Below are 13,230 nucleotides of genomic sequence, written 5' to 3'. Positions count from 1 at the left end.
AAAAAAAAGAAAATGCCACTGAACTATAAGATTGGTTAAGTTCCAAATATCTTGGTAATGAATGTAAATCCTCAAAACAGTATTAGAGGGGCGCCTGGGTGGCTCAGTGGGTTAAAGCCTCTGCCTTCGGCTCGGGTTATGATCTTAGGGTCCTGAGATCGAGCCCCACGTCGCGCTCTCTGCTCAGCAGGGAGCCTGCTTCCTCCTCTCTCTCTGCCTGCCTCTCTGCCTACTTGTGATCTCTGTCTGTCAAATATATAAATAAAATCTTAAAAAAAAAGTATTAGATATACATTGCTTTACTATGTCAGCACCACAATTATTGACAAATTATTAATTTTCCCTTATTCCTCATCTGTAAAATGGAGATGATATCATTACCGTCCTTAATGAATTGTGTGAATGGCTAGCACCTCACACATAGGAGACAATAAATGTTTCCTTTTCTTTCATACTTTTTTTTTTTAAAGATTTTATTTTATTGAGGTAGAAAGAGAGAGGGTGCGCCCAAGCCAGGGGGAGAAGCGGAGGGAGAAGCAGACTCCCCGCTGAGCAAGGAGCCCACGCCCTACTTGATCCCAGGACCTTGAGATCAGGAGCAGACGCTTAACGGAATGAACCACCCAGTCGCCCCTTCTTTCATCCTCTAAACTGGTATTTTAACACTGAACCTAGGATATTCTTCAGAGTAAGACCCGTGGTAATACTGAGCTTGACAGATAAATATGCAAATAATACTACTTTTAATTTTTCAAGTTAAAAGGATTCCCTCACCTCGTTTTGCCCAAGTGTACCAAATACCTTAAGTACCTAATGAGTTTGGCTTTTGGGCCAGTGAGGTCAGAGTTTCAGCTGTTGTCAAAACAAATCTCTATGCTGTTCAAAAATCTGGGAACAATTTATAAATCATTAGTTTTCCCCCAACCAGTTTATCTTTTCTCCCACTCACCTGGGACTTGAGCTATGGCCAAACGTTAACTTCTACTAGTAAAGAAGCTCACTTTGCCAGCACACTAACTGGGAGAACTGAAAACACCGCGTCACAGGGTCCGGAGCTGTCAGTGATCCCGGCCGCCTTCACCTCATCAGGTGAGGAAACTGAGGCTGAGGGGAAGGAAGGGTTTATCTGCGCCTTACAGTCAGCTCGTTCTTTCCTCAAATGACACCGTTTGACAGCAGCAGGTGCACTATCCAGAGGACTCTAACAGCGACCACCGCAGAGCAGGAAAAGAACCCGTTCCCCTTAGTGCTGCCTGACTCCGGAGAGGAAAACAGGGACCCCTTTCTCTCTTGGCCACAACCGGGGGACCCGGTGGGCTCAGGCCCGAAAAGTGCACTTTCCCTGCGATCCACAGCTGCCGCCTGCCGGTTCTACCGGGGGAAGAGACCGCCACTCACCTGCGAATGGAGAGATCGCAATTCCCCACCTGGAGTGCGCCCCACAACCTTCTAGTTCGAACTGCAAAGCGCGATGGCTGCCGAGGTCCCAGCTCCCGTCAGCTCCTTCCGGGCCGGGGTTGCGCGGGGGGGGGGGGGGGGGGGTGCTTCCCTCCCGATGGTCCGCAGGGCCAGCGTTCCACGAGCCCAAAGTTCCGTCTCCTTGCGGTTCCGCCGCCAACACCTAGGCTGAGCGCGCCTGAGGGCTAGAGCCAACCTCGCCTCCCCATGCGGGTCAGAAAGGGCTTCAGAGGTCCGAGGGCCTAGGCAGAGAAGCAAACGCGAGTCTGTAGCTCGGGAAAATTATACATTCCATCCGTTTTTAAAAATACATTTTTTAAAAATACATTTTTTAAAGGACACCGTATCTTGAATTCACAAGTAATTTTACAAAACGTAATTATGTGCCAGATAATGTGTTGGATGCCAGGTTGTGAACTTTAAACAAGACTGTCCTGACTCTGCTGTTCTTTACTGGTGGATTAACGGTATCTTCCTTAAATGTGTTTAAATAAGAATATTTGAGTGCCTTGAATGGAAGTGTGAGGCTGTCAAGATTGCTTGCAAGCCTGGTTTCAAGGCCATAGGGACAGAAGAAGGAGCTGTTTGGGGTTAAAGAATGGGTTATTCAATAGAAGAAAATTCTATGACTTCCTCTGCTGGATCTCTCCCTTTCTGTTGCAGCCTCAGAAAATGCCTTAGCCCATGTGTCTTCCCTTCACATTTGCCATTTCTTCTGCTAGAACAAATTTTCTAAACCTCTCCTCTCTACCTCCCTATGTCATCTATACTCTTCAGGTCTCAGCACAGAGACCTCTCATCAAAATCTCCCTCCCAGGGGTGCTTGAGTGGCTCTTTCGATTAAGCTTCTCACCCTTGATTTCAGCTCAGGTCATAATCTCAGGGTTTGAGATCCAGCCCCACATATGGTTCCGTGCTTACTGGGGAGTCTGCTTGAGATTCTCTCCCTCCCTTTACCCCTCTACTCCTCCTGCCCACCCCCAGGTCTCCCTCTCTCTCAAATAAATATATAAATAAATAAATAATTTTTGGTGTGATTTATGTATTTGATAGAGAAAGAAACCGCAAGAGCAGGAATATGAGCAGGGAGAGTGGGAGAGGGAAAACAACTTTCCCCATGAGCAGGGAGTATGATGTGGGGGGCTCAATCCTAGGACCCTAGGATCATGACCCCAGTGGAAGGCAGACAGTTAACAACTGAACCACCCAGGAGCTCCTAATCAAATAAAATCTTAAAAATCAAAACAAAAAATAAAACAAAACTCCCTCCCAAAATTGGTTTCCCCAGCAACTGTATAATTAGCCTATTACCATTCAAGTTACCTTATAATTGTCCAAGTAAATACGTGATTGTGTAGAGTCTCTCACAATAGACATTCAGTAAGCTTCCTAAGGTCAGGAACCATATCTACCTTTTCCTCTCTTGAACCTGTTTTCAGTGCTTGGCATATAATAGGTGCTCAATACATATGAGCAAGTGATCCATTCATAAATGAAGGACTCCTACGTACTTTTTAAAAAGGGTTTTATGGGTGCCTGGGTGGCTCATTGGGTTAAGCCTCTGCCTGGGGCTCCGGTCATGATCTCAGGGTCCTGGGATGGAGGCCCACATCGGGCTCTCTGCTCAGCGGGGAGCCTGCTTCGCCCTCTCTGCCTACTTGTGATCTCTCTTTTTCTGTCAAATAAATAAATAAAATCTTTTTAAAAAATTAAAAAAAAGATTTTATTTATTTGACAGAGAGCAAGAGAACACAAACAGGGTGTCCCAATGCAGGGCTCAATCCCAGGACCCTGGGATCATGACCTGTGCAGAAGGCAGTCGCTTAACTGGCTGAGCCACCCAGGCATCCCTCCTAGGTACATTTTTGTCCTCAAGGGATTGAAGAATTTCCCTAAAGTCCATTGATCTGAGTTAGAGGAACTTGTTTTTCCAGTCTGGGTTCCCCTCTACTCTCCTTTCCACTTACCTACTCTTGAATCCTGTTTGATTTCTTTAAAATTAATAAAAGGAAATCTCATTTAAAATGGAGTCAGGAGGGGTGCCTGGCTGGCTCAGTCAGTGGAAGATGGGCCTCTGTCTTGAGATCATGAGTTGGAGCCCAATGTTGGGTATAGAAATCACTTAAATAAATAAATCCTCGGGGCGCCTGGGTGGCTCAGTGGATTAAAGCCTCTGCCTTCAGCTCAGGTCATGATCCCAGGGTCCTGGGACTGAGCCCCACATCAGGCTCTCTGCTCAGCAGGGAGCCTGCTTCCTCCTCTCTCTCTGCCTGATTCTCCGCCTACTTGTGATCTCTGTCTGTCAAATAAATGAATAAAATCTCTTTAAAAAAATAAAAATAAATCCTAAAACACACACACACATATTAAATAAATAAATCTTAATAAAATCTTAAAAAATAATCTTAATCTTAAAAATCTTTAAAAAATAAATTTTAATCAATCTTAAAATTATTTATATATATATATGTGTGTGTGTATTGCACACACACACGCACACACACACTGGAGTCAGGAACCAGAAATAGAAGCTCTTATACCCTACCACTCTTCCTCCATTGCAGACCCCTCCATTGCATTCCCCATGTGAAAAAGACTGTATTTAGCTCTGTAGCAGGAGGAAAGAATTTCTTTATCCAGCAACAGCCCAGCCAATGAGAGACTGTCACAACTGAGCCAATGAAAAGCAACTACACTTAGAGCTCCCAGTTTATTCTGAGAGGTGTTTTGTTTGTAACAAAGGCCTCTCAACTTAGCCATTCCTCTGTAAAGAGTAGTCCTCTCCCATGTTCTCTAGACTTGCAAAGCCCTAGCCTGTGTGTCTGGAAATGCAATTCTCTGCTATTTCAGAATAAACCTTTTGTTCCCAATAAGATAACTGACAGTTTAATTTTTAAGATTAACAGATTTTTGTTTTTGTTTTGTTTTATTTCAGTTGTAGAGAGACAAAGAGAGCACGTAAGCTGGGGACGGGCAAAGGGAGAAGGAGAGAGAGAATTCCAAGCAGGCTCCATGCTCAGGATGACACCCCCAACATGGAGCTCAATCCCATGACCCTGAAATCGGACCTGAGCAGAAATCAAGAGTCTGATGCTCAATCCACTGAACCACCCAGGCACCGCTTAAGGTTAACAGGTTTAACAAATGCTTCTAAGTAGTTAAAGGACTAGTTTACTGGACTCCTCAAAATTATAGCTCTTACCTTGATAGCCTTTCTTTCCTGATATTTCTGGCATTTTATTCAGCCTTAAAAAATCTAAACTCCTGGCTTCAGCAATAAATTGTAAAATGGCTAGGAATGGAGAGTTGTGACAATAGACAAGACAAGTGTCTTTACTCAAGGACCTCCCAGTTTGGCAGGAAAATGTGTTAAGTCACACCTGACTTTCCAAAAAGATGGGGGGAGAGAGGATAATGTAGAAAATGGTGATGGTGATGAGGGAGTGAAGAAGCCAGTGATGCCAGTGTTTGAGACAGTCTTAAAGGCTACATAACATATTTCCCCCCATTCTTTTTGGTGATTGTTGTTATAAAAGTAATACATATTAATTATAAAAAGTTTGGGGTGCCTCGGTGGCTCAGTCAGTTAAGAGGCTGTCTTTGGCTCAGGTCATGAACCCAGGGTCCTGGGATTAAGCCCCGGGTCGGGCGCCCTGCTCAGTGGAGAATCTACCTTTTCCTCTTCCTCTATCTGCTGCTCTGCCTACATCTGCCCTCTATCTCTCTGTCAAAAAAAAAAAAAAAAAGAAAAAGAAAAAGTTTAGAAAATCCAGAAAAATACCTCATGGAAACAAAAATCACCCCCAGTCTCACCTCACAGATTAAATCACTCTTATTAGATTATAATCATACTATACACGGTTTTATAAAATATTTAAAATTCAAAACATTTATTATAGACACTTTACCATGTAATTAATGATTCTAAATTCTGAATTTTAATGGATACATTTTTAATAGAATATAAAAGATAAGAGCACAACTTCTAGCCACAGACTATGCTTCTAACAAAACTAGCCACTTAGAGTTCCCGTGTAGGTAAAATGGGGATTAATATCCAGAAGGGATGATATAAGAGAAAATAACATACAAAAAGGGGGAGAGATGGAAAAAGCACCAGGCAGGTATTATGATTTGACTGGGTAGATTTGGGCTGGACTATCAGGGACCTAGGCTCCCATATTATAGAGCCTCTTGAGCTCTATAATATATAGATATATATATATATATTATAGAGATATATATAGATATATATAGAGATCTATATAGATATATCTCTATATATATCTATAATATATAAATATAATTTGAGTAGAGCAGCTGCTCTGCCTATTTGTGATCTCTCTCTCTGTCAAATAAATATATAAAACTTTAAATAAAATAAACAAAAAAATCTTTTTTTTTAAAGATTTTTATTTATTTATTTGACAGACAGAGATCACAAGTAGGCAGAGAGGCAGACAGAGAGAGAGAAGGAAGCAGGCTCTCTGCTGAGCAGAGAGCCCGATGCGGGGCTCGATCCCAGGACCCCGGGACCATGACGTGAGCCAAAGGCAGAGGCTTTAACCCACTGAGCCACCCAGGAGCCCCAACAAAAAATCTTTTAAAAAAAGAACCTGAAAGAATGAAAGACAACATAATTTAGAAATAAGTACTAGTAATGTGGTTTAGACTATACTTGAAATATAAACTTGTAGTAGTGAATTGTTGAGGGGCAAAATAGTCAGAAGATGGGAAAAGATGACACTTTAAATTCATTCACTTGAAAACATTTAGTGAACACCTGTTAAAGGTGAGGCCCTAAGCCAATTGCCGAGAATATAGATGTGAAAAGGACACATCCTTGGTTTCTACTCTCTGAGGATCTAAAAACAAGACACATATGAAATAAAAAAAAATTACCTTAGAATGGGGAGGATATGTATAGAATTTTATTCCACGAAGAAAGGTAAACATGGCCTCAAGCATTTAACAATGAGAAGTGTTATGAAAAAAAACCACAATAAGCAAGATAAGAGGGTTAGAATGAGCAGGGAAGGTATGCTATTGTAGGGGTATTCAGAGAAGGGGTAAACAATAAGTTATCGTGAATAAAGCCTGAAGTGGTGAGAGATTGAGCCACAGGTGTATCTTGCAGAAGAGCATCGAGGGTTAAGAAGTTAAGTGTAGGGGCGCCTGGGTGGCTAAGTGGGTTAAAGCCTCTGCCTTCGGCTCAGGTCATGATCTCAGGGTCCTGGGACTGAGCCCCGCATCAGGCTCTCTGCTCAGCAGGGAGCCTGCTTCCTCCCTCTCTCTCTGCCTGCCTCTCTGCCTACTTGTGATCTCTCTCTCTGTCAAATAAAAAAAAAGAAAAGAAAAGAAAAAAAAGGAAGTGTAAAAGGCAGGCTTGTGGTTGGGTAGGTAGAGAAACAGCAAGTATGTGTACAGTGGAGTGAGTGAGAGAGTGTGGAAGATGAAGACAGAGAGGTATCAGGGCCAGGCCATGTGGGACTTAGAAGGTTGAGTAGGGATTTGGGTTTTACTCTGTGCAAGATGAGAAAAGCCATGCAGAGAAACGTGATGGAACAGGCAAGGGGAGCAATTATAGGTGTTGGGGTAAAGGAAAAGACAGAATAAAGACAGAATCAGTATTTAGGAACTCAGTTAAACATGTAAGATGGATTGGAGAGAGGCAAACCAGAAAGGCTATCCCTGGAGCTCCAGTGCAAAATGATGAAAATTAACCAGTGGGTGGTGAGAATGGCAAGAAACTACATAAAGATGAAAAGTTTTCAAAGAGAACAATGGGATTTACTGGCTTGGTGTGAGATGAGTGCTCTTGCGGTGTAGCTTCTGAGCTACTGACTTTAGATACAAACAGATGTCCTGACAGAGGCAAATGAGGCCAAGGGAACTGTTCTTAAAATGGAGTCACAAGAATTTCAGAACCTGTTGTTTGTGACTGAAACCTTTTTTTTGTTTGTTTGTCTGTTTGTTTGAAATAGGACACATATTTAAATAATTAAAGGACCTAAATAAACTCTCCTATTCTGAAAAGTAAACAGAATTGTTTCCATTTATCAGCTGACAATTCAACAGTGAGGAACAGGCAGGCAAAGGGGCCCTCCTGTATGAGCCTGGTTCACTTCTGTATGTCAGCGAATTTTTATTTACTTTTTAAAAAGATTTTATTTATTTATTTGACAGAGACCACAAGTAGGCAGAGAAGCAGGCAGAGAGAGATGGGGAAGCAGGCTCCCCTGCAAGCAGAGAGCCCGATGCGGGGCTCGATCCCAGGACCCTGAGATCATGACAGAGGCTTTAACCCACTGAGCCACCCAGGCGCCCCTGTCAGCAAATGTTATTAGGAATGCTTGTCTACCTCTTTGGTCTAAAATAAATAATCACCGGGGTGCCTGGGTGGCTCAGTGGGTTAAAGCCTCTGCCTTTGGCTCAGGTCATGGTTCCAGGGTCCTGGGATCGAGCCCCGCTTTGGGCTCTCTGCTCAGTGGGGAGCCTGCTTCCTCCTCTCTCTCTCTCTGCCTGCCTCTCTGCCTACTTGAGATCTCTGTCTGTCAAATAAATAAATAAAATCTTAAAAAAAAATAAAATAAATAATCACCTTTAATGGAATATTCTTTGTATAGTGCTGTCTCCTGCTGAGACTCTGAAGTATCACCTATTTTTTTGTTTGTTTATCATCTTTAGTAGGGTTGAAGGCTTTGAAAATAATGCGCGGAAAATCAGATACATATACATATGAAGGGTGTATCTATGGCATAAGGTCCTCTTGTTCTGGAAAACAAGGATAAAAAGGTAGAATATATTACTGACATCAGTTTAGAAAAATGTATGGTACTGGAGGATAGATTCACATAGTTAACTAAAAAAAATCAATACCCTTAACAACTCGTAATAGCACTAATAATTTTTCCTTGGTATTTATATAGTCACACTTTAAGAAGTCAGAGAAGGGTTTGACAATGTATGGATGACATTTAAAAAGAAAATTACTGTTGGGGAGCCTGGGTGGCTCAGTCATTAGGCGTCCGCTTTTGGCTCTGATAGTGATCCTGGAGTCCTGAGATTGAGCCCCACATTGAGCCCCATATCAGGCTCCCTGCTCCGGGGGAGGCCTGCTTCTCCCTCTCCCATTCCCCCTGCTTGTGTTCCCTCTCTCGCTGTGTCTCTCTCTGTCAAATAAATAAATAAAATATTTTTAAAAAAGAAAGAAAATTACCTTTTTAACTATGTTGTCTCACCTCAATTCCTTAAACTTAACTTTCTATTGTTCCTGAGAGTGGGCAGATGACAAATGCTTCTTTTCTCCTCAGTATTTTTTTTATTGTAAATTTAGCTTTTTGTTTTTTATTAAAATTATTTTTATTAACATATAATGTATTATTTACCCCAGGGGTATAGGTCTGTGAATCATCAGGCATTACATATTTCACAGCACTCACTGTAGCCCATATCCTCCCCAATGTCCATAACCCAACCACTCTAGTCCTACCCCCACTCCCCCCAGCATCTCCTAAGTATTTTAAAACTATCACTTAGCCATAGTTTTTTGCGGGAATAAAAACAACACGAGGAAGGGGGACAAATTTTAGAAAAAGAAGTATTTACTTGCATATTATGGTTTTTTTTTAACCAACCGTGGTTGGTTTGTTTAGCCAGCCATTGGTTTGTTTAATCAACCATGATTTATGTTTCAAAATGTCTAATCTTTTAGGTGTTTTTTTTTTCCCTCTGAGCACACAGATATTGCTTAAACAGAATAAAGTCTAAAGAAAGCTTGATTTAACCAAATGAAACTCTGGTGCCAAAGTCAATAAACCAATTAAGGAGTTGCATTAAAAAAGAAAAAAAATTAAACTACTGCAAGTTTGAGACCAGGTCTAAGCATTTGTCCCTGTGAAGAATGACGGTGACTTTCTCTCTGACCTCAGGAAGGTACAGTCTCTCTGAGATCTGTTTTCTTTTTAAAACATTGAGAGGTTTGTGTTGCTCATATTTTTGAGTGATCTTGGGATATATGATTTGGGATTTTGTTGTAGGGAAACAGTTTGACTAAAAGTATCATCTTCATTCTAAAGAAACCTTCATACTTGTAGCTTGTGCAAAGGAGTTTAATTGTTTAACTCCACACAAGGCAAATACATTTTTAGTGAGGTTCTGAGGCAAATGATAAAAACAGGATTAGGATAAAATTTAACCCTTAATTATTTGAATTCTTACTGTTTGCTTTTCAGGTCTGACACAATGGTTTAACTCTTGCTCTAATGATTATATACCATAACATTATACAATATAAATACAGTATTTCATAGTAGGCATTTACAAAATCCTTGGCGTGCCTTTTTTTTTTTTTTTTTTAAGGTTTATTTATATATTGGAGAGAACCCAAGTAGGGAGGAAGGGCAGAGGAAGAGGGAGAAGCAGACTCCCCCCTGAGCAAGGAACCCAATGCAGGACTCCATACCAGGACCCTGGGATCATGACCTGAGCTGAAGGCACACTCTCAACCAACTGAGCCACCCAGGCGCCCTTGGTAGGACACTTTAATCAACAGAACGAATCTGTAGATTAAAGAAGAGCTTTGTCATCAGCTCAGGGCAGGAAAAACCCAAGTAGAATGAAGGTAGATAAAATGGTTAAGGAGATCATCAATTAACTGTATTATCCCACCTCCCTAAAAGTATAAAAAAAAAAAAGTCTGTTTGCCCAGAAAGTAAGTTTGAATGTTCTACCTTACTGTAACTTCTTAGAAGAGGAACTAAAACTGCCATTTAAACCTGTTCAATGTGATGATGTTAATGAACTTTCGCGTGAATATGCTATGAATCAGCGAGTTTCAAAATTAAAATTAGTTGAGTCGTCCAGTGAAAAAAGAGTTGCTCCTCGATTTGATTACTTTTAACACACGTACATAATTACCCCCCCTTAAAACAAGCAAACAAACGAAACCCCCCAAAAACCCTTATGATTTACACTTGGAATATAATGAAATGTGAAATGAAATACTGCGACGAATATTCATCAGTTCAGCTACCAGAGGCATAGTTTTGAGAGAGGACGATGACGTCTGTCGTCTCAGGTTCTCTTCATAAACGCCAGGAGAGGAACTGTCAGTCCCACCCCTCGAAAGTGGCTCCCGAAGACAGGCCTGCCCTCAGATTCTAGCCCTGCCCGCGGGATGACGTTCACTATGGCGGGGATTTCCGCAGCAGTGACACACGCCACTTCCGGCCGGCGGAGCGACTCAGTGACGTGGCAGGCGAGGTCGAGCACGGTCCTTCGGGCTGGGACACCCGGAGCTGTCAGGCGGCATCTGGGAAGCCCCGAGGGGGAAAAAGAGCGTACCCACCGCGGCAGCGACTTCAACCGAGCCCGGAGCCGGAAGTGCCACGTGTCCCCATTGCGCCTGCGCGGCCAGCGGCTGACAGGCACTTCCGGCCGGGGCTTCTCTCCTCTTTCGGTAGGCTGCCGCCTTCCAGCCCGGCGTTCTCGGCCCCACCTGTCCGACTCCCAGGCGTCAGCTCCCAGGCCAACCCGTGGCCGCTCGCGGGCTGGGAGGAATGCAGCGCCAGGCCTAGGACATGATGCGCCGCCCTCTCTCCTCGCCTCAGTCCTGAGTTGGTGGTTCCTTCCCTCCGCTTCCAGCAGTCGTCTTTCAGCTCTTAGTTTGGCGCTGTCGCAGACCCCGACCATCCCCTGCCAACCCCGACGCGCACGGTCGTCATGTCCCAGCCGGGGATACCGGCCTCCGGCGGCGCCCCAACCGGCCTCCAGGCCCAGAACGGGGCCGCCTCGGCGTCGGGGTCTCTCTACAGCAACGGTAAGTACTGCCTGGGGGGCGGGCGGCTGACGCGGCCTGGGCTCGAGCTGACCTTTGGTTACTGCAGCTGCCTGTGGCGACAGGAGAGGGTGACCTCCCGGCCCGGCAAATGAGCGGGTGGTGGTGGGCGCCTGGGCCAAGGAGACCGCCGTGAATATCCAGCCGCAATCCCGGACTCGTCTTAAGTGTTTCATACTTATTTATTCATGCGTTCAGTGAACAATTAATGAGTGCTTGCTGAATATAACACGCTGGGTATACGTGGGTGAAAGATGCAGATTCGGTGCTTACCTCAGTACTCGCATGCAAGACTCATAGTGCCTGTTTATGTGCTTTCCCCTTCCTTGCCACTTCACCGTGTCTTCCAGACAGCACAGCTCCGGGACTGATTCATTCCATTTCAGTTCCACAGGGCCTGCGGTGGGGTGGGGGTGGGGGGCGTCTGAATTTATGGAGGTAAATGAATGTGCTTTTGGCAGGCCCCTTTAAGGCCTGCTGGTGTATTCCAGAACCATAGGTGAATGTACTTAGGCCACTTGTTAAGTTTTTCAGCTTTGGAAGAACCAAATAATAGGGGATGATCTCCTGTTTGATTTCCAGAGGTCTTTACTCACTTGGAAAAGTGGTCGGTAACACCTCTGAACCTCTTTTGAGAGTGTACATGTGGCACTGCACTTTTTCACTTGGTGTGAGAGTTAGTTTTATGCCTCTTCTAGGACTCTTTAAATTGTCCTACACTGTGATTGGCTAAACTTACCATAATTGTTATATTAGAGAAAGAAAGATTTTTTGCCAATATCTTTCCAAGTTACTGATTTACCAATAAATCTTTAGCTCATCGAAACAAAACTAGTAGAATAAAACTAATATACTTAAAATGCCCATTGTAATCTAAGATTTTTGTGAAGTTCAGGAAAATAGCCAGTGACTAAAATACCCAATTTACATTGTGTTTAGAGAAGACTAGTGTTTCTTTACAAAGAAGGCTCTAAAAGACTTTTAAAAAATGTCTTGAGTAGGCAAGTATGTAGGCAGAAGCAAGAATAAGTGTAAGCACTGTAATGGTATTAAGTTGAATGAATTGTTCCTTCTCATACTTGTGGTAACAGATTAGGTAAACTGCGTTTGATTCTAGGCTATTTAGTAACATTTACACTGAGGATGAAATCATTTTAAGACTTTCACTTTGAGGCAGAAAAACTGAACATGTCATATGATTGCAGACAGCCTCTACTCCTGTCCTTCCTGCTGCTTTCTTGCAGTGTATTCAATAAACTTCTATATCCTTAAAAAAAAAAAGTCATATGGCTCTGGCTTTTTCTTATAATCTATAAATTGCAGTTTTACATGAGCAAATCCTGCAAATACGCTTGTCAGTTTTTATTTAAGTGTAGTGTGATAATTTTAGTGTGAAGGAAGTTAGCCACTGCAACATGTAGTATAAAAGATTGTGTCACCTCTGTTGACTTAATCCTGTCCAACAGACATTTGTTGCACACTTTCTAAGTTCTATCCTTGGGAATGTAAAAGAAAACAAGAAAACAGTCCCTGTGCACACATTGCCCAGGGCCAATTGAGAATTCATTTAGAAAAGGAAATCCTTAGACTACAAATAGCATTTTGAAGATATAATTTTGAAAGTCTTTATTATCCCCATTTCTAAAGTTTTTGTAGAATTATTTTCAGTAAAATGGCTAATGGCCTGTGCTGGGTTTCTTTGTTGTTCATCCTGCTAATAATAAAGACAGTAGGGATGCAGTGAACAATTGGAGAGGGTATTTCTCTAGAAGGTGGAAAAAAGAGTTCAGTGTTGAAATCCGATTTTATTGGTTAACTCTTTCAGGGCAGTTATTGGTCCTAAAGTATCTTTTGAATACTCGTACTGTAGATTTAAAAAATATATATTTTATTTATTTGTTTGACAGAGAGAGAGGGAACACAAGCAGGGGGAG

The 13,230-nt window shown here is 42.7% G+C and overlaps 2 protein-coding genes across 4 annotated transcripts in view; one reads left to right on the top strand and one right to left on the bottom strand.

The window, feature by feature from the left end:
• Window positions 1-1,508, bottom strand: part of LOC111141093 (secretion associated Ras related GTPase 1B) — a 28,381-nt gene extending 26,873 nt beyond the window's left edge. The window contains exon 1 of the mRNA XM_022493424.1: window positions 1,399-1,508. The gene's annotated coding sequence lies outside the window, so the exon portion shown is untranslated. The remainder of the gene's footprint in view (window positions 1-1,398) is intronic.
• A 9,324-nt stretch (window positions 1,509-10,832) lies between these two features.
• Window positions 10,833-13,230, top strand: part of LOC111140979 (SEC24 homolog A, COPII coat complex component) — a 64,607-nt gene continuing 62,209 nt past the window's right edge. For 2 of the 3 annotated variants that reach the window (XM_022493266.1, XM_022493268.1), the window contains exon 1: window positions 10,945-11,278. In XM_022493266.1, the coding sequence (XP_022348974.1) occupies window positions 11,182-11,278 (97 nt within the window). In that variant the 5' untranslated portion in view covers window positions 10,945-11,181. Of the gene's footprint in view, window positions 11,279-13,230 lie in introns of all 3 variants that reach the window. The other variant, XM_022493265.1, reaches the window with a different exon arrangement.

This window comes from Enhydra lutris, unplaced genomic scaffold (assembly GCF_002288905.1).
Source record: "Enhydra lutris kenyoni isolate GAN:26980312 unplaced genomic scaffold, ASM228890v2 scaffoldscaffold5, whole genome shotgun sequence".
NCBI classification, from domain to species: domain Eukaryota; kingdom Metazoa; phylum Chordata; class Mammalia; order Carnivora; family Mustelidae; genus Enhydra; species Enhydra lutris.
This window is presented reverse-complemented; position numbering and strand designations above follow the sequence as displayed.